This window comes from Crocodylus siamensis, chromosome 4 (genome assembly GCF_052110815.1).
Source record: "Crocodylus siamensis isolate JL-2025a chromosome 4, ASM5211081v1, whole genome shotgun sequence".
Taxonomy (NCBI): Eukaryota; Metazoa; Chordata; order Crocodylia; family Crocodylidae; genus Crocodylus; species Crocodylus siamensis.
The window spans coordinates 75,495,559-75,521,694 of record NC_143398.1 but is presented as its reverse complement, the minus strand read 5'-3'; the positions used below and the strand labels follow the sequence as shown (position 1 = coordinate 75,521,694).

At 43.0% G+C, this 26,136-nt stretch overlaps 2 protein-coding genes across 2 annotated transcripts in view; both read right to left on the bottom strand.

Moving 5' to 3' along the window:
- The window catches only part of OTOGL (otogelin like), a 168,644-nt gene extending 155,474 nt beyond the window's left edge, over positions 1-13,170 (bottom strand). Inside the window, exons 1-5 of the mRNA XM_090041582.1 lie at positions 13,115-13,170; positions 8,657-8,705; positions 4,617-4,683; positions 2,800-2,898; positions 1,764-1,918 (exon numbers count right to left, since the gene is read on the bottom strand). Coding sequence (XP_089897708.1) covers positions 1,764-1,918; positions 2,800-2,898; positions 4,617-4,683; positions 8,657-8,705; positions 13,115-13,170 — 426 coding nt within the window. The remainder of the gene's footprint in view (positions 1-1,763; positions 1,919-2,799; positions 2,899-4,616; positions 4,684-8,656; positions 8,706-13,114) is intronic.
- Positions 13,171-20,664: 7,494 nt separating this feature from the next.
- RPS16 (ribosomal protein S16) lies at positions 20,665-24,051 on the bottom strand. Its single transcript, XM_090042599.1, has 6 exons — positions 23,959-24,051; positions 23,825-23,880; positions 23,185-23,286; positions 22,267-22,363; positions 21,011-21,058; positions 20,665-20,864 (listed from the first exon to the last, which is right to left on the bottom strand). The coding sequence occupies exons 2-6, from the start codon at positions 23,870-23,872 to the stop codon at positions 20,719-20,721; spliced, it is 441 nt and encodes a 146-aa protein (XP_089898725.1). The 5' UTR covers positions 23,873-23,880; positions 23,959-24,051; the 3' UTR covers positions 20,665-20,718.
- Positions 24,052-26,136: the final 2,085 nt, after the last annotated feature.

The following is a 26,136-nucleotide window of genomic DNA, read 5'->3' as shown; positions in this document are numbered from 1 at the left end:
GGGGGAACCCCGATGGCCGCGCCCACTCCCCCAATTCCCCCTCCCCCTGCCAGCCCCCCCCCATGGCCCCTGACCCCTGCTGGGGTAGATATATCAATAAAACATTGTTCAACTGATCACTCTCTCTCTCTCTCTCTCGTTATAGTGACTTTTTGTTTTATTTGTGGAAGAACCTGGATTTGGGGGTATTTTAGAGAGTGACTTTGGGATTTTTTTTTTAAATCAGGGATTTTTCAGTTTTCCAATAGGAAACACCAGAATTCCCGCTAGGGAGGCCAGTGGCAGGACCCTGCCTGCTCAGAGCTGGCACCTTGGACCCATCTAGCTGTGGCCAGGAAGACATGCTTTGACAGTACAAAGCAGGCCACCATACCCGGAACATCTTTTGGGTGATAGCTGCCCAGATGGCCAGGCAGGGGGTACAAATGGCAGTAGTGCTGCACAACGGCCAACCCTGCAACTGCAGTCCACTGGCAGCTAGCCCAGAGGGTCAGATGCCTCTACTGGCTATGTAGTCTCCATCTGAGTCTGGCAGGTGCCCAGCAAGTCACAGCCAGGCAGCAGCCCCCACTGCCAGATGTCTGCATTGGGTAGAGGGTGCAGAGAACTCTCAGGGCTCCTTCAGCAGTCCAGCTGGCACAAGGGATAGTGTCCCCAGGTACCTATTGGCTGGGCTCCAGAAGCTCCTGAGAGCTAGTACAGCATAGGTGCTGGCCCCAGGCTCTAGCTCCCGCTGGCTGAAGATCCGGGAGGAGCCAAGCATGGTTATTTTGCCCCAGGTGGCACAATTTGCTCCACAACAAAATGCATGTCCGAGCACGTGTACTGAGGCAAAAAGCCCCAGCTCAAATTTGCACCAATTCTATTTGAGCTGCTGCAAGTGCACATACTTGCATGTGTGGACGTGCCCTTAGAGGCTCCAAAATCTGAGGTAAGTGCTGTAAACATAGGTATCTGCTATGTAAAGGGACACCCTCAACTACCAAAAGGAAGAATTTATTAACTTAAGCCAAGGAGAGAGTCTAGGATTATGAATCCCATTCTAACAGGCAGTTCCCGGAAACCCATCTTATTACTGGTTAAATTAGACAGCTCCTTGCTCAACATGCTGGCCTTGTAAATTCCATTCTGAGATGCCTAACTCTCTCCAGGCAATGCATGAGGTGCTTAGGCACTTCACTCAGAGCTGTGGATTCCACTGAAGCAGTAAGGTACCAAAACATTAGCTGTTGCAAAGCTCAGTATTGAAATGCCTACACTGAAAAGTTCTTCTATGCATTTAGCTTTTAATGGTCAGAGGCGTTGTAAACCTCAAAGCCAACCCTGTGTCATACATTCCACATTCCTTAAAGATCAATGCAGTTAATGGAATAATATTTCCGTCTGTCAATAAAACATCTAAATCTATGTTCTACCTCAAAATGTACCATCACCCAGATTGAAACTGGAGATGCTAATGACAGGTAATTCCACTTTACTCAGGAATTCACTCATTTCTCAAGTTCACTGACATTTTCTGGCATGCCAATCTTTCCTACAAGCACTGGCCAACAGGAGAAATTAGGGACAATTTTTAGACTGGAAGGAGTAGGAAATGTTTTAGTGTATTGCATTACTTAAAGATTAATTATTGTACACATGCTTAGACTCTTTCCATCAGCATAAATAGTGAGTAACTTGAAATATTGTTTTTATTTCAATAAAAAAATAGTTCTGTATTTCATTAAAAACACAAAACAAAACAAAAACACCCTCACACTTACCCATACAGTGTAATGAGGTTCTGGTGCACTGCAGTCTTTTGCAAAAATATAGGAACAATTTCCTGGGAAGTAATAATAGTTGCCATCAAATGTTTCAAAGTTATACTGTCCCCAGGATTTGCAAATTCCATTTCGGTCCTTACCAGCATTAGGTACTGGAAAGAATAAGGTAACAAGTACATTAAAAACACAGCAAATAAAAGAAACAGCAATGCCATTGGCATCTACAGAAAATATTGCATGTTAGGTGAACATACATCAGACAAAAAAATAAGTTCCTTGATAAATCATTGATCAATGATGAAGCCATTAAGGAAAATACCCCTCTTGGATGATATCCTGACCCCACCAAGTCAATGGCAGTTTTGGGTGGGTGATAACCTTTTAATTATGAAGAGGGATGAAGTAAGAGATTACAAACATACTATGTCCAAAATCATTTCGCTGAAGGCTGAGAAACCGGTTCAAATTCAATAGCAGCTTTGACCTAGTTCCTCAGAAGGTGGATGGGGAAAAAAAAACAAACTTAAATCAGTGTAGCTGATTTAGGCCCAGCTTTAAACTCTCCTTCCATGGCTGCTGTAATAAATACCAGAACCAGGCACCCTGAGGAGTCAGGACAGGACAAGAAAGTTCCAGGCCAGGTCTACTGCTGAGAAATTTGTTCTTGCTGCTTCCTACATAGAACAGCCATGAAATCTGGGCCACTGAAATAATTTGGAAGTCCTGTTTTCCAAAGATGCATTTAGCCATTGTTAGCGGAAGTGCAGTGTCCTTTCTAATTAATACAGTTAAATGGTGATGCATTAGAATATCATAGCAGGCATCAAGTAATATAATACAAGAATGCTTGACACTAGTTTATACTCCCATACTCTGAGCACAGAGTGTGAATCATCTGGCCCCTTGGGAGGATTACAGGTACATTATAAAGGGAATTGCACACCTGCTCTGACCCAGTATTAGGTTAACAAACTTTCCCTAAAACTGTACTCTAACTCGCTATTTAGTTCCTTTGTTTGTTACTGAAACTTACCAATCTGGCACCTTTTCCCTTGAGCCTGAAATGTCTGACAGTCACATGCACCTGCTTCTGTACAGGTTGCTCCATTAAGGCACTCTTGAGGACATGTACCTGTAAGCAAACATAGCTGCCTTCCAGTATAATGAATCCGCTAAATAAATTTAAGTAAATGTTACTACTGTTAACTAAAACAGAACTGGCTTCATTAGCTAAAAGTTTAATCTGCAGTGATCCTTCCATTTACTCCATTCCATATTTTGGATTACTTTGTTACAGGATAGCTTGAGATTTATAAACTAACAAGAGAGCAAAAGGGCAGCCTCCTCCCAGTAAATGAAAGTTCAAGTCCCCATATAAAGAAACCAAATCCCAGTTGGCTTATACCAGAAATATACAAGTATACACAATATACCTGCAGTTTATACGCAATGAATAAATTCAGCACAATCAGTGCACATATTTAGTTCTCGTTACTGAGTGTTAAAACGAAGGATTTATGCAAGCTATGAATCCCTCTGAAAATAAATGTATGCAGTCAAAAAAGCTATAAATAATCATCTTCATATGCTTAAAAATGAGTTAAATGGTTTAACAGTTGATTGGTGTCATACAGCTGTCTTGCTTTACATTATAGGTGGTTTAGCAGGATTTTGAAAAATATGTATGTGATTTCTAAACATAGTTTCATTAAACAGAACAACATACAAACTTAAAAAACAACCACCTCCTTTTTTCTACTGGCCTTATGAAGAGAGATTGGTCTAAAACAAAACTCCAGATCTGAATCACACAGAGTTTGGAGACAGAGACAGGGAGAGACAGAGGACCGGAATCTAAACCTAGATCAAAATATTGCAATTTGCTTTTTTCTACAATGGCTGATGTTAAGCCCTATATCCAAACATCTTTGGGTCTACCTGGATTAAAAATTCTCCTCTGAATTCTGAAGTTCAGGAACATCTTTAGGTAAGTGTGTACACATGCACATAAGTGAACGAGTGCGTGTACACAAATATTCCTTTTAAAGGAAGCAGAAGAATCTTAGGTCTTCTATTTTTTCCATTGAAAACTATTTTTCAAATGCACATAAATACATCTACATTTGAAAATACAAGCAAGGAGATCATAGTCTCTCTCACCTCTGTAACAACTTACAAAGAAAGACTTTAGAGAAGCTTAAGCTGCACCATATGTGTATTCATGTTTATGGAGAGGATGGGAAAATACACTGTGTTCAGGTAGTTAGGTCTGGTCTCAAGTGGAGTATCATTGTTCAGCCTCTTTGATCAGATTTCTATGCAGGAAACTAAGAAACAAAAGGTGCGAGCATGTCTATTGCAATTTCTGTGAAGTCTCTCCATTAACACTGAACTGCCTGAGATGGCTGTGTTTGAAAAATACCCAGAATTTTCTAGAAGCATCTTTATGGTGCTCATCCAAGAGTCACTGCTACGTAAGCATCCCATGCAACAGCTACTCAATTTGCCAATGTCCAAAACTTGGAAACAGGATGAAACAAACCAACCCAAAAGAAACCTGGGGTAGAAATTAATTTAAAGCAATGAACAATTTTAGTTGAGGAAATGCTATAGCATTTTTCTTTAAAACAGAGAAGTTAAAAAAAAAAAAGCGCAGAAAATAACCATTTTCTATGATTAAGCAATTCAGAAATACAAGTTACCTAATGCAATAAAAATGAGATATTACCAAGTTATCTATCATGAAGAAAGTGCCATTAAGACTGATACAACCTTAGGTAAAATGAGATAGGTTATAGATGTGGGGCACTTTACCAAAATCCTTTCAAACAAGAAGCTATCAACACTGACCTCCTGATGGACCTGGACTCTGAATAAATGGCCCATGAAGTCGAGATTGAGGGGAAACTGTTTCAGTCTATCAAAGAAACAAGAGAGGCAAAAGCAGAATATTAATATTTGTGAATAGTCTGACTGGTACAAGCCAGGGGGTTTTGCAGCAGTTTTAGGAAATGATTTTGCATCAATGTAGAGCCTTTTATCCACAGATTTCCAAAACGCTTTGTAAACAAAAGGTGAAGTTACTTCCATGGCCGAAATGAAGCCAACACTGGGATGCAACACAGTGATAAAGTTACCGCTTTTCCTTTTTGTGATTTGCCAGCACAGAAATAGCAGATTTCTGACCGAGGCAGATACGCAACACTTGCTTCTTGGTATCTCTCCCCTCTCCCACTTACTACCCCATGGTCAACAAATTTGCTGCCCTCTCTGACAGGGCTGTTAAATGGTGATGACTTCAATTTAGGATTTTGCTTTTGTAAAATGCAAAATCCTACTTCGACATAACAAGTGAAAAGTTTGAAAATGACCTTAACATTTACCTCAGGTAAGGGACAATTCTGATTTGTCCCTTATCTCTCTGAGTTGCCAGGAACATTGGATAGGAAGGGACCTACCCTACTTGGTCACCAAGTTTAGTCCTCCGATATCACAGGTAACCATAATTTCATCCATGAACAGAGCACGGTCCATCCTATAACTAGATTTTGGCTTCGCTACTCCCATGGAGAGCCTGGAACCTTATACTGGAAAGTTGGAAACTTAATCTAATTTCTAGCCTCAATTTGTTCATTAGCATACAGTAAAATGTGGATACAGCACAGGGTTAGGTTTCCTGCTCCCCTTTGAAGACAAGGGCTTTTTAATTAGCAAGGAGTAGTTCAGGACTGCAGGGGTGTTCCAGCTGTTTTCTTGAGCTTTTATTTCAAAGGCTACCAACCTGTCTGTTCAGCTGTGTCCTAACACGGATAAGATCCAGCTGATGGAAGCTGCAGCACCCTTTGAAATCAAAGCCACAGCAAACAGTTTCATAGTTTCTAGGGTCGGAAGGGACCTGAGCAGATCATCTAGTCTGACCCCCTGCCATGGCAGGAAAGAGTAACGGGGTCAAACGACCCCAGCAAGATGTTCATCTAACCTCCTCTTAAACACCCCCAAGGTAGAAGCCTGCACCACTTCTCTTGGAAGTTGGTTCCAGACCCTAGCCGCCCTGACCATGAAGTAGCGTTGAGTAGCTCACCTTAATTTGGCAACCTACTGCAAATTAAATAGGTTGTAAACCACCTCATATGAATGGTCCAGGTTCCACTACAGATCCAGCTGTTCTTCTACCAACCCCTGGCACAGCTTTATGACCACTCGTGGTGCTCTGGTGTGGTGCCAGAGGACTGGAAGAGGGCCAACATGGTTCCCATCTTCAAAAAGGGGAAGAAGGAGAACCCAGGAAACTATAGGCCAGTTAGTCTTACCTCGATCCTAGGCAAGCTGTTTGAGAAAATTATTCTGGCACACAACCCCAAGGGGCCAGCAGGGGACTGCATGCTTAGGGGCAATCAACATGGGTTCATCAGTGGCAGGTCCTGTCAGATCAACCTGGTGGCCTTTTACGATCAGATCACCAAATCATTAGATGCAGGGGTAGCAGTGGATATAGTCTTCCTGGACTTCTGAAAGGCTTTCAACACAGTCTCTCATCCCATTCTCATTAAGAAACTGGGGGACTGTGGTGTCAACACCCACACAGTCAAATTGGTCACCAACTGGCTGGAGGGCCAAACCCAGAGGATAGTGGTGGATGGGTCCTTCTCAACCTGGAAGGACGTGGGCAGTGGGGTTCCGCAGGGCTCGGTCCTCGGGCCCGCATTGTTCAACATCTTCATCAGTGACTTGGACGAGGGGGTAAAAAGCACCGTGTTCAAATTTGCTGACGACACTAAGATATGGGGGGATGTGGGCACACTAGAAGGAAGCAACAGGCCACAATCGGACCTAGACAGGTTACAAGGGTGAGCAGATGAGAATAGAATGGTCTTCAACACAGACAAGTGCAAGGTGATACACCTCGGGAGGAACAACTGGCACCATACCTACAGGCTGGGGAACTCCCGCCTTATCAGTACAGAGGTGGAAAAGGATCTTGGAGTCATCATTGACTCCAAGGTGAACATGGGCCGGCAGTGTGGGGAGGCAGTCAGGAAGGCCAACCGTACCTTGTCATGCATCCACAGATGCATCTCGAGCAGGTCCAAAGAGGTGATCCTCCCCCTATATGCGGCACTGGTCAGGCCGAAGTTGGAGTACTGCATCCAGTTCTGGACACCACACTTCAGGAGGGATGTGGACAGCATGGAGAGGGTCCAGGGGAGGGTCACTCACATGATCAGGGGACAACAGGGCAGGCCCTATGAGGAGAGGCTACGGGACCTGAACCTGTTCAGCCTCCACAAGAGAAGGCTGAGGGGGGATCTCGTGGCCTGTTACAAACTAGTCACAGGGGACCAGCAGGCATTGGGGGAGTCCTTGTTCCCCCGAGCACTGCCAGGAATGACCAGGAATAACGGTCACAAGCTGGCAGAGGGTAGATTTAGGCTAGATATCAGGTGGCGCTACTTCACGGTCAGGGCGGCTAGGATCTGGAACCAACTTCCAAGAGAAGTGGTGCAGGCTCCTAACCTTGGGGGTTTAAGAGGAGGTTAGATGAATACCTTGCTGGGGTCATTTGACCCCAGTACTCTTTCCTGCCATGGCAGGGGGTCGGACTATATGATCTGCTCAGGTCTCTTCCGACCCTAGAAACTATGAAACATTATCTTTGACCTTGAACCACTCAACCTCCAAAGTATTTAGAAAGAGCCTATGCTTTCTGTACTAGAAATACCTCACCTATTGAATCCTACAATAGCATTTTCTCTTTCTGTGAAAGTCAATTTGGCAGCTCAGTCTCATTCTGTGACTATTCCAGGTTTTTCTCCTCCTCAGTCATTTTCAGCTGACAAGCTCCCAGTTTACAAGAGAAATTCTTACTAGTTCCTCAGCACATTACTTTCCTTGTTAGCCAGAGAGGTTCCAGTTTGTCCCTAGGGGAAAAGTCCTGATGTTACTGCCCGTTTTCAATTAATATCATATTCTCCCACCTACTCTGTCCCAACCAAAACTCCCTTCAGCCTTCACATTATATTTAACAGTCACAGGTCCTTAATTTTGCCATTAATCATCTATTAAATACACTAATAGGACATGTCTGTACAGACCCATTTTATCCTAAAACATGTCTTATTGCAAGGTGTGCCAGGCATGATTCAGCACATCACCACTCCCATATTAGCAGGTGTAACAGTCTCAGCTGGAAAAGGCACTGTGGTCTTGAGGCAAAGAAACTCAGCTAGCTTTCAGGAGACGCAAGTTAAATTCCTGATGTTAATGTTCTGCATGACCCTGCACAAGTCACCTTCTCACTGTCTAGAACTCAGTCGCCATAGCTGTAGAATGGGGTAATAGCCATGCTCGGGTTTTTCAGACTGGTATTTTCACAAATGGTTAAGTCAGGTGCCACTGTATTTCAGATTAAACTCAACCAGGTGCACTATACAGCAATGAGAGGAAGGGAACAACCTTCAGAGGCACAGAGTGTATCCTGAGAACCCACTCCATAGCCTAGGAGTACCTGTCACAATGATACCATTTGCAAAATTGTTCATCTACAATTTCAGTACCGTCCTTTTCACCAGCCACTAACAGCACCCTGGGTCTTTCTGTTTGCTATCACAAAAGATTTAACAGTCAAAGTCACCATTTTTCCCCTTGGTGTGTGCCAGTCTGTCTGTTGCAGAAAATAATTCATAACACATTGTGCTGACGAATAAATGAATAAGGCTGTAGAGGCTTATTTTGGGGGAAGCAGGTATGGAAAAGCTTCTCCTTCTCATCTCTGTTTTATTATTACTATTTCCATTCTCCTCTACAAAGGCTTCATTGTGGCAACAGCAAAGCCCCACCGCAGAAAGGAGGAGGTTCTCTCCCCCACCCTCTCTCGCCAGGGTATGACCTACCTCTGCTGCTAAGAGATCTCTTTTCTGTCGTGTTGCATTAAACTCATTTCTGGAAGAAAACAAAAAGGATCTTGTATAATCAAAGGTCCCTGGTGCAACATGAATAAGCAGCTCCCTAGGGAGAGGTGTTTCTCTCTGATTTCCATCACTTTATCAAAGAGGTCTTTCTTGGGTTAACATTTAAAAAGGTGACTTTTTTTCATTTGCAGTCTCATTTTACAGAATTCAGGAGTACTCAGATCTCTGTTCTTGAACACGAGCTCCTTGTTTAGGGAGGTACCTGCTGTTTATGGGGAAGGGGAGATAAGCAAATTGGGTCTATTTTATGGGATACAATATTGTAAAACTGTTCATTGGTGCAGTACAGATGGTGGTAAGGTAGCACCACTGCTGTATGCATGTGCTATTATCATCATCTATCTCCCTGCAATAGCCATTTAATTTTTTTTAACATAAATGGCCTCCAACTACAAAGTATTCCTAGTTTTCATTTCACATTATATAATAGGCATGTATTGATTAGATGCACTAGAAGTAACTAGAGGTACAGTGATGAGATCCAATCCTGTTTCTACTGATGTAAATGGCACATTTCCAAGACTTCAACAGAATTTGGAATTAGAGAACGAATTTATTTGCTTATAAACAATTGCACATAACTTGTCCTAAAAGGAATTTTTCAGATAAAGTGCATTTGTGGGTACCTCCTTTCCACATGGAATTAAACTTATATTTTACTATTAATTTTTTCAAACAAAAGAACAATCATTATATGAAACATGAATCCCCTCATTCTTTGAACTTGGCTGCGACCACATGAATATCATCCTTTTGTAAATCACCCAGGCAGCACATTAGCTTTTCTACAACAGATTTGCACCTTTAATCACTTCTTCCCATTAACACTTTCCACAGAATTAGCATTTTCTATCTTAGTTACTGGAAATTATAAATGAACTCTATGCAAGACATTATTTTAGTTCCACAGTTTTCATTATATTTGTTCCAGCTATACTGTCTTGAAATACTCTACAGATAAGGAATGCAGACTTACCTTGGTGTTCTTTTCAAAAGAGAGAACTTGCAATAAGACCCTGTTAGATAAAAAGTCATTGAATGAAACATTTTTGTTTCCTTCTACTTACTTTGATAGCAACTACTTATTTGTTACACATTTATAAGGTATGTTTTAACCTTTGATTTTTACAAAAATTGCTAATTACTGTATTTTTTCCAGAAAATCTTTATGGAGGCTTAATCTTTCAGCAGAATTTGGAAATATCCCTACCCAAGACAAAATATTTTTTTCTTTTGAGTAATTGACACATTATTTATTCATCGTTGGATCCTCAGTGTGTGCTTAGATAGGGCTGAACAGCTTTTACCTCCCTCTTTAATGAGTAGAAAGTGTTCAGCTCCTTGCACAATTGAACCAAATCTGAAATACAGAAAGTGCTCAGAACAGCTCTGGATCAGACTTTCAGTACGACTTCCAGTGCTTCTGAAAGTAATTAATAGTTTAAAATCTTATTCCAATCTATTTAAGCCTCTCACTAGCTTTGCTGCAGATTTACTTTTTATTTTAAAAAATATTTCACTTCCAATATTTCAAATGTGAAAGCAGCAAGGCTTTAGAAAACTCTGTTATTCTAGGGGATCTGTCTTCAGTATCTATTATTACCATAAGTGCTTACAACAGCACAGAGAGTTTCTATAATCACTACATCAAATATTTACATTAACATCCTAAAAAAGGTTCAAACGACCTACAAGTGTAGCTCAAACTCTTGAACAAGGTCAGATCTTGTTTATACAGTACCACCTTTCACAGTAAGGCAAGAATACCAAGAAAAGCTAAATTTTGTTCTTTACTAATCATTTTCCAATAAAATTTAAGCTTTCAAGCCTGAAAGCTTAAATTTTACTGGAAAAACGTTAAGTCATATTCACTTTCAAAAACAGTCAATGTGTGTGATGTAGAGCTGTTTAGTCTGGCACCATTTTTTTTTAAGTCATGTGGTAGAACCATATTTGCTTTACTGTAAAAGTGAGAACAAGCAAACTACTGAAATGGTTATGTTTTTCTGAAAGGTATAGCGTAAGAATTGAGCATAAATTCTTACCTTGCAGAGAGAATAGCAGTGAATGAACCAAGAATATGCTCCAAGGTATCATTAAATTGAGTTTTCCCACAATGTTCATTTCAATATAGCTTCTTAGGATGAAATTTATCCAAATTGATGGTCTTAATTATGATGGCATCTTAGACCTGTGTGTGTCTGCAGTGAGTTTAAGTCTTTTATGAATTCAGATTTCAGTTAGATGCATTGAAAATAATGTTTTGGGAAAAAAAGAAGAAAAAATATCAAACTTTGTAGCTGGATACAATTTCTGGAGCTTTCCAAGTGTCAGATATAAAAACGTTTTTGGCTCCTTCTCTCTTGTTAGTAGTGCATTGTTAACTCCTCAGCAGTCTGTATTACTTACACTAGACCTGCAAGTCTTACTACTGCTTGGACTGAAAGAAGCCTTTATAACATTTGTTGATAGTGACATACAAAGAAATTCTGCCTTGTCATGACGTGTTGAGAGATTCCCTCCTCCCGCCCCAAACAGTGATCACTGCATATTTTGAAGCTTGTTCTAATTAAAACTGCTGTCCTTTCTGTAGTTTATTACAGTGAAAAGTTTCAGAGTATGAACTTAAAATCATGTGGTCATATATAAATAATGTATAATATATATTAATTAATTCAAAGTGATTCACTAAACAACACTTCCTTTTAAATCCTCGTGATTTTGTCATACTGAACTTCCACAAAAGTTTGCCATTTGTTTTTAGGGAAAAAAGTCTTAAGAGTTCTCATACATAACAAAAAGGGGCCTGGAATTTGATAGTTTAGAGACCTGGAATTTGGGGGAAGCGGGTTAATCAGCTTGACAATATTATATTTATATTAGCCTTTGATGAATATGAACAAAGGAAAGATACCATCTAGCTTTAGGGTTAGCCTAACCCTAAAACTTCACTACTCTAATTGAATCTTAAAAGATATACCAGTACCTTTTTTTAAGACATATGTTGCTAATCTAAAACATGATTTACCATATTTCTGTGATCTCCTTTCCTCCAGGCCTTCTGTCCTTATGTCTTTGAGTCTATCAGTGTCTTCATTTACATCAGGATTGAACCACACCAATTCACACTACAAATTGCTATATTTACTAGCATTCTGTACTTACTGATTAATAATTCATTGGTTTAAATATTGGGTTAACTCTGAGCCTAATGAAAACAATTAATTGACTTTAACATAGCCAGGATTTGATTAAATACCTTTGTTCCAAGTTGCATAAAAGTATAAAAACCTAGCTTATTTATGATACATTCATGGCAAGAATATATTGTATTTTCACTGCAAAACTTTGAGAAGTTTATAAACTTAAGATAAATCAACTTTAGATGCATCCATTTTGATTTTTAAATCACATATCAACAATGTTACTGTAAAGGAATTTAAGGAAGAATGCTAATTGCATCTCAATAGGTCATTTCGGATAAAATACAGAAAAATAATGTCCCTGTTTTTTTTTAAAGAAAAAAAATATTTTGTACATTTGACAAAATTGTGATTAGGCAGGTCCCATTTCGGGTAGGGTCTCTTAAAGAACAGAAAATTGACATTGGCACAGAGACATTATCACCAACTACCCTCAACTATTGTTTAGGCACCAAGTGGACGGTTTTTAGTTATCTTTGACATATTTAAAAGCAGATATAGAAACAAGAAAAAAAAGCATCAGATTAGAAACCAGAGACCTCAACCAAATAGCACTTCTTGCATATATACTCGTCTCCCCAAATGCCTCAGATGTACTTTTCAGGGAAACTCAGAGATGGTACTAGAAAGTTTTTTGGGCCAGTGTGAATTCAGAAGTTGATGGCCTTTCATACAGAATTTCCTACCAGCAGCTCTCTGCTACCCTCCAGTGGAAGCACTCTCAGTTGACAGAGAGGTAATTATCCATATGGGAAGAGAAGCAGTCACATAGCAGGTCACAGGCTATTTTAGGATTCTGGAATTTCAAAGCCAAAACCAGACCAACACGGCCACAACCAACGCCCCCAAAGCCAACACCATAAGCTTTATCCAAAAATCCAAGACAAGCCAACACAGGCTCTGGATCACCGCTGTTCTAGAAAAAGGCATGGCTTATTAAATGGGCTGCTGCATTCTCCACTTTCTTATCTTTCCCAGTTAGTTTAAATTGTCGCTACACAAAAATTACATTGCAATAACTTTTAGGAAGGACTCTTAGCAATTAGCATAACATAATTTTTCAAGTTATTTAGTCCTCTATATTTTGGTATTATTTTAGAAATTATCTTAAGATAATTTAAAATATTTACTTTCTCTTTTAATGGTGTCTTATTGCACGCTTGCTCTCACTTTTTACTTTCTAGAAGCAACATAGCTATTCCTATTGGAAACCATCTTCTCTAGAACCTTCATCCTAAGATTTTACTTGATGTCTCCAGCTTAGCAGCAGGAGCCTTCTAGAGCACATTTTGGTACATCTGAACAGGGCAAAAGTAATATGCTGTATCCTGGATGCAGAGAAGTAAAAAGATTTATAAACTGTGCCATGACAGGTCTACCAGGTACCGGGAAAGATACAATAAGCATAAACAGTGATGTGATCAAGAGGTGGAGAAAAAACTCCTATATTTCAGAAACTGATGAGATTTTGGTGGCAATAACTTTACATCAGTAAACCAGCAATGCAAAGTTAAAAGCTTTCAAATATCATCACTAATTCTTTAATCATTCAGTCTTCCATGTCAATTACAATCTTGGATTATGGAATATGGATATATTCATCTTTCTTCATCTTTTACAAGCAAAGAGGCCCTAAAGTAACCATTATCCAATCCATTAATATAATAACAATAATAACATCACACATAAATATTATGCTGCACATAGGTGACTATTGGATGCTTTTAATACAAGGTAACTCATGTGTTCCATCCTAAATAAAAACCATGCAACTACCTACCAAACAATTACTGCAGAACAGATCATGAGAATACTTGGTACTTAACTGGGCCAAATCTCACAATTCAAGTGTCTCTGTATTGAAATGTATCATAGTAGATTATAAAATATACTAAGATTTGATAACTTGTCAAAAGTGACAGGGTCCCCAATCAGTCTTTCAAACTTCTCTGCTTTGCTAACCTCTCTTTCCTTCTGCCATCTCTCTTTCCAGAATGACAGTGTCGTCTTAGGATGCTTTCATTTTGGTATTGTTGCTCTTTTACCACCCCTTGTTCCCACCACAATCTTGTTCTCAAAAGTCCTCTTAACTCTTGTCTCTTAGCTGGAGCTAAGAGATTATTTATGGCCAACTGGTGGTATGCAGACCAAGGAGGGGACAGGTAGCAGAAAACAGAGCAGATCAGGCAGGGAGCACAGAGCACCGGGTGAGAGCAGAAAGAGAGGACAATTAGAAATACAGACAAAAGCAGCGATTATCAACCATGGTGTCCTAGCACCTTGGGCTGCCAGAAGATCCTTTGAAGAATGCCCTGAGGTACAAAGATATCAGAGGTGTGAGGCAGGAAGTGCAGGCTCAGGCTTGACCCTGCCTGGAAAGTCCTACTCCCAGTGCCTGAGCTCTCTGAAAGGTAAACACTATTATGTAGTTTTTGCAATTGAGTGCCATTCAATTCACAAGTTATGTTGAGGTGCCTCAAATCTAAAAATTTTGAAAACCATTGGACTAGATAAAAAGTGGATAATTAACTGATTGAATCATCATACTCCATGGCTCAATGTTTAATCGGGAGTGGGGTTCTCCAGGTGGTCTGTCATGGGTCTTGTATTAATTAGGGCTGGGCAAAATCTTGCTGTTTTGATGCGTTTTGAGCTTGAAACAGCAAAATTGAAACAAAACAAAATGCTTCAAAACAGCTTCAAACCTAAACCAAATGAGGGTGGGCACACGAAATGTTTCAAAACATTTAGCATGTTGAAGCCAGGCTTACTAGGCTTTAGCGCTAATCCCAGGTGGCAGCAGCAAGTTCCTGTCATTCAGCACACAGATGGGGGTTCACACCCCCAGGAGGGCTGTGGGGCTGTGCCCAACTCCTCCCCGGGGTGTTAGCCCCCAGATCTGTACGCCAGATGACAAGAGGCTGCTGACACCACCTGGGACTGGCAGTGGTAGCAATATTCCCCAGCACCAGTCCCAGGCAGCAGTCTGAGCCTCCTGTCATCTGGCGCAGATCTGGGGGCTCTCACAGCCTGGCAGCCATTCCAGGGGTGAGCGCCCCGGATATGCACTCCAGCGAGAGGAAGCTCAGCCTGCTTGTCCCACCAGGGACTGGAGACCACCACTTGCCTCCCCACCCAGCTGCAGCCCCCTGAAGCTTACCAGCATTGACAGCCACGCTCTTGGGCCCCTGCAAAGCAGGGTGCAGCACAACTTGGCCCCAGCTGTCAAGTATGGGAAAGCTGAAAGGCAGAAAAGGGGCCAAGAGGCTTCCTTGGCTGATCAGATAAACCCAGAGCAGCCTAAGGGCAAAAAGGGGACCATATAAGCAGTGGAAACAGGGAGAGATTACTAAAGAGGAGTATACCTCCTCAGTTCGAAGTTGTAGGGAGGCAGTTAGAAAGGCCAAACCTACCATGGAGCTGCGGATGGTACCCCAAGCTAAGGATAACAAAAAATTATTTTTCAGATATATAGGAAGTAAAACGAAGGCTCAGGGTGGTATAGGGCCACTACTGAATGGGCAAAAGCAATTGGTGACAGACAGGAGGACAGGGCTGAATTCCTCAATGAGTTCTTTGTCTCAGTGTTCCTAAACAAGGGGCAAGACAAGTCTCACAATGAGGCTGTAGAGACACAACAGCTGGGCACCAAGCATTGATCCTGAGATGGTGCAGAGCCACTTGGAAGGACTGGACATGTTTAAGTGGGCAGGCCTGGATGAACTCTATTGAAGGCACTGGTTGATGTCATTGGACAGCCACTGGCAAGAATATTTGAGCGCTTGTGGTGCACGGGCCATGTCCCAGAGGACTGGAAAAGTTTGGTCTCTATTTTCAAGGGGAGGAAGGAGGATCTAGGCAACTATAGGCCAGTCAGTCTCACCTCCATCCTTGGCAAAGAATTTGACAAGATTATTAAGGCTCATATGTATGTGAAAGTCCAGCAGGAAAAATTATGCTGAACAGAAACCAGCACAGTTTTGTAGCAGGTAGATCATGCCTGACTAATCTAGTTTCTTTTTATGACCAGGTTACAAAACACCAACACAGGAGTAGGGGTTGACATTGCTTACTTAGACTTCAGGAAGGCCTTTGATCTCACCCCATACTGGTGAACAAATTAAGAGGCCGTGACTTGATTACATGGTTCAGTGGATGGCAAGTTGGCTAGAGGGTCGTACCCAGAGAGTGGTAGTGGATAGGTCGGTATCAGCCTAGAAGGATGTAGGCAATGGGAGAGGGGGCTGCACAGGAGATGCTGGAGCTGGGTGGGGGCTGCACAGGAGATTGTAGCCAAGCAGAGGGGTGTGTGGGGGGGCGCTGGGCCCAGGTGGGACAAGCAGGTTGAGTTTCTTCTCACCAGGGTGCAGATCCAGGTGCTCACACCCCCAGGAGGGCTGCTGAGCTGTGTGTCAGACTCCTTCAGGAAGCATAAGCCCCAGATCTGCACCAGCTTACAGGCGGCTCAGGCTGCTGCCTGGGACTGGTGCTGGGCACTGCCCACACCCAGTGCCAGGGAAGTGTTGGTGTCACCAGTCAGCAGCAGCCTCCTGTCATCCAGCATACAGATGAGGGGGCTCACACCCCTGGGAGAAGTTCAGCACAGCCCCATAGCCCTCCTGGGGGTGCAAGCCCCTGGATCTGCACGCCGGATGACAAGAGGTTGCCAGCTGGCAGCAGCAATCTTCCCCCAGTACTGGGTGCAGTCTGTACCCAATCCCAGGCAGCAGCCCGAGCCTCTTGCCATCTGGCACAGATCCAGGGGCTTACACCCCTGGGAGGAGTCTGTCAAAGTCCGGCAGCCATCCCGGGGATGCAAGCCCCTACATCTGTACTCTGGTGAGAGAAAGCTCAGCCTACTTGTCCCACCTTTGGACTGGGATCCCCTCGCTCACCTCCCTGCCTGGCTGCAGCACCCCGCTTCAGCTTACCAGCACCAGCAGCTGTGCTCCTGGGCCTCTGCACAGCTGGGGGGGCAGCGTGGCTTGCCCCAGCCTCCAGGTATCTGCCACAGCACACTGCTGCTACCCTGCTTGGTGAAGGGCCCTGTGCTTTCAGGCAGCTCTGGGCTGTCACTTGGGGCTGCACACCATCTGCAGGGACCACTGGCCACACTGGCCGGGGTCCTGCATGCATGAGGCCTGCACACTGCATCTGTGCACACAGGACCCCAGCCTGTTTGGTCAGCTGTCCCCATGAGTGGTGTGCAGCCCCAGCTGACAGCCCAGAGCTCCCTGAAAGCACATGGCCCTACACAGAGCCACACAGCAGCAGTGCGCTGTGGCAGAGGTGGCAGACACCCAGTGGCTGGGACTGAGCCACGCTGCACCCCACCATGCAGGGGGGCAAGAGCATGGCTGCTGATGCTGGTAAGGTGCTGTGGCGGGGGGGACTGCAGCTGAGCAGGGAGGCAGGCGGAGGATGCCTTTCCCTGGTGTGACAAGCTGGCTGAGCTTCCTCTCCCCAGAGCACAGATCCCAGGACTTGCACCCCCAGGAGGGCTGCTGTATTGTGCCAGACTCCTTCTGGGGGTGCGAGCCCCTGGATCTGTGCTGGGCACAGTCCACGCCCAGTGCTGGGGAAGATTGCTGCTACCGCTGATCAGGGGCAGCCTCCTGTCATACAGCATGCAGATGAGGGGGTTGCACCCCTGGGAGAAGCCCAGCATAGCCCTGTGGACCTCCCAGGGGTGTAAGCCCCAGGATTTGTGCCAGATGAAAGGCAGCTCAGGCTGATGCCTGTGCCCAGTGCCAGGGAAGATTGCTGCTGCCAGTCCGAGCAGTGGCAGCCTCCTGTCATCTGGCATGCAGAACCAGGGGCTCCCACCCCCAGGAGGACTCAGGCACAGCCCCACAGCCTTCCCTGGGCTGTGAGCCCCCAGATCTGCATGCCAGATGACAGGAGGCTGCTGCTTCCAGCAAGTGTCAGGACTTTTGGTTTGAACAGTTTGAGGTGCAGTTTCACAGAAACCTCTGCACTTATCTCCTTGAAACTTGGCAGGCTTCATACCTGCAGGAGGGGCTACCATCTTGGCAATTTTCATCCAAATCAGGCAAGAAATCACAAAAAACTTTAGGCATTTTTGTGATTCCCCCTAATAGTCTATGGGCATAATGATGAAACAACTAAACAGTTTTGACAAAATGAAACAGGACAGTGCTTCAAAACGAAACGACAAAATGAAAGTCTCCTTGAAACGGTGAAACAGACGTTGAAAGAAAACAATGGTTTTCACACAGCCCTAGCAATATCTTAATTCTGTCATCCAAATGATTAATGAAGTGCATGCTTAGCAAATTTGCAGACAAGAGAAAGTTGGGTGGCATCAGACCTTCTGGATTTAGGGATCCAATGAACTACAAAAATTTTTCACAATCAATTTGAAGTCCTGCACCTGGGATGGAATAATTGTATACACAAGCACAGCCTGTAGAACTACTGGTTAGGCTGCAGTACTGCAGAGAACAACTTGGGTGTGACAATGGATAAAAAGCCGAGACAACCATGTACCAAAGTAAAGCCAACAGTATCATATCCTGCATTAAGACAGGAGTGTCACTTGCAAATCAGGGAACGCGATTTTTTCACTCTATTCAGCACTGGTGCAGCCTCACTTGGGAGTACTGTGTCCAGCGCTGGGTGCCACAGAAAGGAGAAAAAAAAAAAAAAAAGTGGACCAGTTGGAAGGAGTCCAGGACAGAGGAGCAAAAATGATTAGGTTCCTGAAAAGTAAGACATATGAAAAGAGGCTGAAGGAATGAGGGAAGACTAAGGGAATTTTGATAAGTCTTCAAGTACTTGAAGGGCAATTAGAGAGGATGGAAATGGGCTTTTCTGTGGCCACAGTAGACAGGACTATGAGCAATAGCTTCAAGCTGCAGCGGAGAAATTTAAATTGAAGATTGGGAGGAACTTTCTGTAACACCAGGCAACCATTGGAACAAGCTATATAGAGAAAACTCCAGAAGCGTCACACTTAGAAATTTTCAAGAGTAGATTATAGACACTTGATTGGGATGAGTTAGTCAAGGACCCCCCTACCTGCAGCAAGGGCTGGACAAGATGATCTTATTAAGGTTTTCTTCCAGCTCTACTTTCCCCATGAAGAGGAAGATCAGAGTGGCACTCATGGAGGCTGTGGTGAATTTATAGTACACTTGTCAAAGGTTATACCATCATTAGTACCCTGAAAATATGAGGCGACTCTACTTAAATCTGTGACATATGTTCAACTGCCATCACTATAATTCTGTTCAAACAAAATCCGTAACAGCTTAACTAGGACTTTCCAAGGTACAAAACCATTCCTCAGACTAACAGGTTTGAATGGTGATGAATGGGGTCAACATACAATCTGCCTCGCTGTGACCAAAACACCATTAGGCTCTATTCTGAGACTTTAGTTAAATATACTAATTGAAAATTTGTGATATCTGGTTGAAGCACCTACCATTAATTCAGAATCTTTTTAACACTTCCCACATTTAACTTCGAAAAAATATTATTCACAACATATAATATTCCTTATTCCTCTAGCTCACTTTCTGTCATTTTTCCTCCTGCAAATACCAACAAGGACAAGTTTTAGGAGTTTACCAACACAAAAATTAAATTACATTACTTCAAGTCAACCTATCTGAATAGAAGGGTTTTCCAAAAAAATCAATAATCTATTGGAATAGAGAAGTCTGGACAGGAGCATACTACTATAAAAGACTTTGAGATCATAAAGGAAATATCAAACATTAGTTTGTTATGCATTTAACAAAAAACACCCAACAAAAAACAAAAACCCCAAAACTACTATGCAGTTCCTATGTGCCTTAAAAATACAGGCATATCACATCATGGAGCAGTTAAATTGTCCCTGATTGTGGTATAATTCAGTCATTTATGTACAAGACTTATGTAATACAGAGCAGCAGAAAGTGATGAGGAATGACAGAGGCATGTTAAGACTTATGAACCTGCCTCAACAAAAGGACTTAACTAAGAGAAAAGAAATATTTTAAAAAGGTACAGTGTGGTATAGAGGTTGACAAAATAAAGTTATGATAAGTCATAAAAATTTCTTTCAAACAGTGAAGTGAATTCAGTTGCACAAGAGTATCTGTCAAAGCACAAAGCAGGAATTCTTTACATAGGTAGAGAAATATGTAAGACAGGTTTTAGAGAAACAGTTGGAGAATGCCTAAATTGTGTATGTGAAATCTAGCATCTATTTTTATATGCAAAACCACCCCATGAGTTTGACTACTATCAATTTATCTGATAAATTTGACAGGTAACTTATCCTTGGCCACAGCTAGACATGCCCACTTCCCAAATTTTGGCTCCCCATTGGAATGTTTTTTTGTTAACAATATATTTAAAATCAGAATAAATGACATTATGCAGGAATTAACAAGATGTTTTCCGGCATTCAACATTTCATTTAGAAAAGTCTTCATTTACTTAAAATGAAAGAAAATGTATTCATTTATGATTTGGGGGGAAGGAGCTAAGTGCATTCATGGGGAGGGGTGGAAAGAGTGGGCAAGGATTAGGATGCAGAACAACCTCAAACTGAAGAAATTACTCTTATTAAAATTTGATTTGGTTAACAAATTGGAGAAGTGTAAAATCACACACTGAAGTCATACCACACACAAGACATCTCTACCCTTAATAAAAATACATTGAAGAATTTTAACCAATACAAAAACATTAGACTTAGAAACTTGCAAGTATTTATCAAATTTTCACCAGATTTATTATAAGATGCTGGAGTACAGAAAAATTTTAACGGTAAGACTTCTGGTAGCGTGCACGGGCACCAGGTCCACCAAACTTCTTGGACTCGCAGCGTCGAGGATCTGCGACCAGCAAGGTCCTATCATACTGGATTAAGATATCTTTGATCTCCTTCTTAGATGCTTCATCAACATCTGAAAAAGTAAAGAGATTGCATCTGTGTGGTTCTGTGAGCTTCACACAGAATGAATATACACATATGTAGCACTCTGCGTTACAGCTCAGAAGCTATGTATTTACTTCTGGACCAGCAGAACACAAACCAGAAGAACAAACTTACATTTTTGGTAGTAAGCCACCAATGCTTTGGAAATAGCTTGACGAATAGCTGTTGAGGACAAAGACAAAGTTAGTAACACTGAATTCAGGCTTGTGAAATAAAAGTTTTTTTCCCCTACTGAGAGAAGCTTGTAAGCAGAATGCCCGTACTGTGTGACACAAGCTTGAAGTTCCATCCATGCATTTAACCATCATCTTTGAAAAGGGGCATGAAAACCAATGCAAGCAGCAACGATTTTCTGGGGTGGTATTTTTTATTGGACCATACGCATAGTTGGGAGAAGTTTCAGCAGTGAAGCCTGGGAACTTTTGGTATATCTGTAATTGCTCTTCTACTCTATACGTCCCTTTTCTATCGCCATTAAAAAAAAACTAATTGATTTGAATAACTGTTACAAAAATTAATTAGATGAAGTTTAGGGTTAAAACATTCACCTGCTCCTTATATATCTTTAAGTCAGGTTATTGTACTTATTCAGGCATAACCCAACAGCAGTACAAGACCAATAGTTGTGAAAATTAAACTGTTTACATAATGCAAGCAAGTTGAAAGCAAAGTTCCAATTTTGTTATTTTTGAGTGATTTAGAATGAAACCAACTGCTTGATTTTTTCCAAGATTTAGAAAATATTTGTTGAACTTGATCTGTATGCTAATAATAAACATATAACATCTAGCGGTTTCAACAGCTTTCCTCCACAAAGTCCATTGTTCTGATCAAGTTGAAGCATACAGTACAAGCGCAACTTACATGGGGGTTACGTTCCCAGGTCAGCACATATAGTTGAAATCGCATATAGCCGAAATCGCCGGGCTCAGTGCTGAGCAGCCACCACCACCGGGCCTGGACAAGGTGGCCAGTTGAGCGTAAGCCCCCCAGCCATGCCGGCGTGTGTAGGCAACACCGTGCTGCACTGTGCAGCACCACACTAGGCACTGTTTCCTGGCCAGCGGCCAGCCCCAGCAGCAGAGCGCATAAAGCCGAATTCGCGTAAGTTAAATACATGTAAATTGCGACTGTACTGTACTGCCAGAAGTTTCATCACTCCGTATCTCCATAAAATTCAAAGAATGTCACAGTGACACAGTTAAAAAGATACAAATCAACAACCTGCTCAATTTCAAAGCTATATATTTAAATTGCTAAATTACAGTCAATTCCAAAGATAGAGTTTAAACACCATTCTTTAAATAATATCCACAATAAGCGGTTTGATTTATTCCAACCCAAAAAAGTATCACGTGCATGGGTCCTACCATAGATTTGTGCTACGTGGCCACCACCCTTAACACGGACTCTGATATCAACTCCAGCAAAGCGTTCTTTGCCCAGGAGAAGAACAGGTTCAAGCAGCTAAGAAAGAAAAACAAATTAAATTTTATAAAGATACATACATGATCCTCAGACCCAGTTTTTTTCAACAAGTTACAAGCCATTCTAGAAGGGATCAACTACACCAAGCCACCGGGCGGGTGGAAATCAGTGAGGAGTAAAACTCAGTGGACTGAATAGTAGACTTCTATTAAGTATGAATCCCATTACCGAATTTGCCACCGGATCACCAGATTACCTCGTGCTAGTAGCTGTTGTTTCAAGTCCCTTTGCTTCTGTATCACCATTTTTAAATGGCAAAACTTCCTTTCCAAAAGTACTGACAGTTACTGATATTAAGCATTTTAAAAGAACTGGCTTAAAATTTTGGTAAATCAGATCTGAAGCAATTTAACAGTTCTCTGAATGTATTCTTAGCTCCTATCAGCCCTAAGAGTTATTAAAATTCTAAGAAAATACATCTGAGAAAAATTTTTTAAGCTTTTAGGTTGCTTTGGTGCTTTAAATCACTTTCAAAATTTAACCTTATGTCTACATTTCTTCCTCATTCTGCCAAGCAAGGACACAGGTTCAAGAAGCCCAACTAATTTATAACCATTTTAAATAGAGAAATATTGCCAAAAAGTCTGTGCAAACTCTAAAACAGCATATATACCGCCACGTAAAACACTTCCTACTAGGGTTTAGTTTATTACAAATTTCCCAATGTCAAGATTTAAACTCCAAGACATGTTTGCAAGCTGTCTGAGGCTGCATATGTCTGTCCCCGGGAAAAACAACTTCTTGCTCTCAGACACGTTAGATGAGCTGTCTCAGTCTGCGGGAAAACGGTGCTCACTTACTTTGTACTGCAGCGTTCTGGGCTCAATCATTTCCAACGGTCTTCCATTCACTTTGATGAGGCCATTTCCTCTTTTACAGTGGGCAACAGCCGTAGCCGTTTTCTGCACGGAGGGGGAAACGACAACAGGTATGAGGGTGGCATCTCATGAACAGGTTAGCACAACTGCAATGAACAACTAGCATCAAACGCTCGCAGTCCACGTTTCAACTTCCAACAGCTCCTCAAGTGATTTGGGAAGCGGGGTCTGGCGGGGGCTCCCAGCCCCAAACCCCCTTCAAAATAACCAACACGCAAGGAACAAAGACTTTAAGTCAGCAGTTGCCACTAACACCCCCACCCACCCGTGCCTCGTGCCACCTGCCCTGCAGAAACCAACTCCACGTGCGGCCGCGGCTGGAGAAGAACAGAGGCCAGGCCTCCAGCTCCGATCCCCCGCCAACAACCGCCCCCTGGACCCGCGCACCGGGGAGAAGGGGAGCGAACCACGGATAAAGCTCGAGACACCGCCTCCGCCCGGGACACGTGGAGCCTCCCGCGGGCCCCGCTACCGCCTGCGGCCGCGCGAGGCGAGGCGCTGCCGTCACCGGCCGGGAGAGAGGAGCCAGGACGCGGGGGGGCACCGCCGGCCGTGCACTCACCTTCCGCCCGAAGACCTGGACGCTCTGAAGGGGCCCCTTGGCCGGCATCGCTCCTCCTGCAAGACACGCGGGGTGAGCCTGGGGGGCAGCTGCGGGTGAAGCGGGACGGGGCCCGGAGCGCGACGGACACTCACCTTCCAGTAGCAGCTGAAGCAGGAAAAGAGAGAACGGGGTTTCCGAGCCGCGCCTCAGGGGCCGCCTGCCGCAAAGCGCGACCGCACTTCCGCTTCGCGACGGCCGCGGCCTCACTCCACGGCTGCGCGCGCGGCTCCCAAGCGCTGGGGCGGGGCGGCGTGGCGCGGCGCGGCAACCTCCAATGGCCCCGCCCCCGTGACGTTAGAGTGAGGCGGGCGGGGGCCCGGCTGCTCGGGCAGTGAAGGGAGGAGAGCCCCGCCCCCACAGAACAGGAGGCCCCGCCTGAGATAGCGCTTCAGGCGCGCGAGCTGCGCTTGTTCCGCCGCCACCGGGCTCTGCGCTCGGACTCGGCTTGTGCTGCAGCCTGGGGCTGCTTGCGAAGAGGTTGTTCATCTGCTCTTAGTTGCTTCACCAAGTTTTGAGCCGGGCACCTTTTGCTTGTGAAGTGAATGTGATAACCACATTACAGTGCGCACAAAAGTGCAGAAGCTGTGCTTTTTGCCCAACTTTTTGCATGCTAAGGATTGCCAGAGCAGCTGCTTTTAAGTCTCTCGCTTTGCACATTCTTGCATCCCTTTGCCTACAGGACGTCAACGAAGCTCTCTGCAGGTTCAGAGGATCCATCTGTATTGAACTTTGACATGACCCGAGTTTTGCCTAATCTCTCATGTACACGAGCATAGGATCCACCCAGGAATACTGCATCTTGTGGGGGCCTGAATATATTAAGTTGAAGATGGAATATTCCATGGAGCTGCCCCTGCCAACAACACTTCTGATGTGGGGAATCCACTTCTGTATTAAAAGATACTGATACCCTTGAACAGATGTTGCATAATAAATATGTCTATATTTTATCTAGACAAGTGTAGCTTGTCTTTAAGCAGCCTTCCACCCCTATGATCTCTAGTATTAAGCATGGACACCTGAACAATTTGAGTCAGTCGCGCAGAGATTTAAACATGTACTTAGCTTTATGCACCGAGTAGTCAATTCCATTGAAGTAAGTGGTTCTACTCACAGTTTAAAAAGATATGCTCATATTTAAACTTGTGTATTGAGGCCTCAAATGTGAACTTCAAACATTTGTTAAGTGGTTTTTAACCTTAACTCCATATACAAACCTGAGCTTAGGCATCAGATATGCCATTAAATAACACTGTCTAATCATATTGCTAACAAAGAACTCCTTGTTTTGTTTTCTTAGATTCTGTGATATTCATCCCTGTTCAGGTATGCGGCTGCTCACCTAAAATCTAGAAAATTCATACTGTAGATACAGTGCATAATGTTGACTATATACCTTTCCATTTTCTAGTAGCAACATACAGAGGTGATGAGCTTACAGTTGTACATTTCTAATGCAGGCTAAAAAGAACTGGGCTCACAAGGGTGGAAGTTGTTTGGCTTTTCTTTCATTTCCATTTAGTAACCCCTGGCAGATTTTAGAAACCATTTAAATTTTTAAGTCTTATACTGCAGGATCAGATAAGTATCATTAGAGAGGTCAGTTCCAGCTGCCATAACAGCCATAACAGAAGCGTTCATGTCGTGGCCCCCGTCAGATTCCAACAAACCTGCTACATACCTTGTTATCAACAACCGCACCCATGCACAATTCTGAAAGAACGTCTAGTTTAGGACAAGGACATAAGGAGAAGGAAAGAGAGAGAAAATAGGTCACAGGATTATAGGAAAGAAGGGGGCTGGGGTGGTGTGAGCAGCAAAGCACACAGTGGACAGCTCAGAGGTTGCAAGTCTGAGGCCATAGCAGAAGCGCTCAATGGTGCGGCTCTGTCAGATTCCAACAAATCTGCAAATTCTGCTCAATACCATATTACAAGGACACAAAAAAGGAAAGGATAGGAAAGTAAGGCTGGAAGGGACCTCATGAAGGAACTGTTAATAAATTGTTAACTGGATGATCTAATCAATGACAAAAGCCCCCCTAATTGATTAACAAAACAGATGTTAGAACTCCCCAAGGAAAGGGGTGATCACCCTAAAGTTGTGTTTGCCCAAGCTGATCAGTGGTTTAAAATGCTGGAGATGCCCAGTTTGGTTTGTTGGCTGAATATCCAAGAGCCACAGACAAAGTTTTAGAAGATAAACACACCAGTTATTATTAAGGTACTGAATAAAAGTATGCAGAAATATGAGGGACAGGGAAGGAAAGA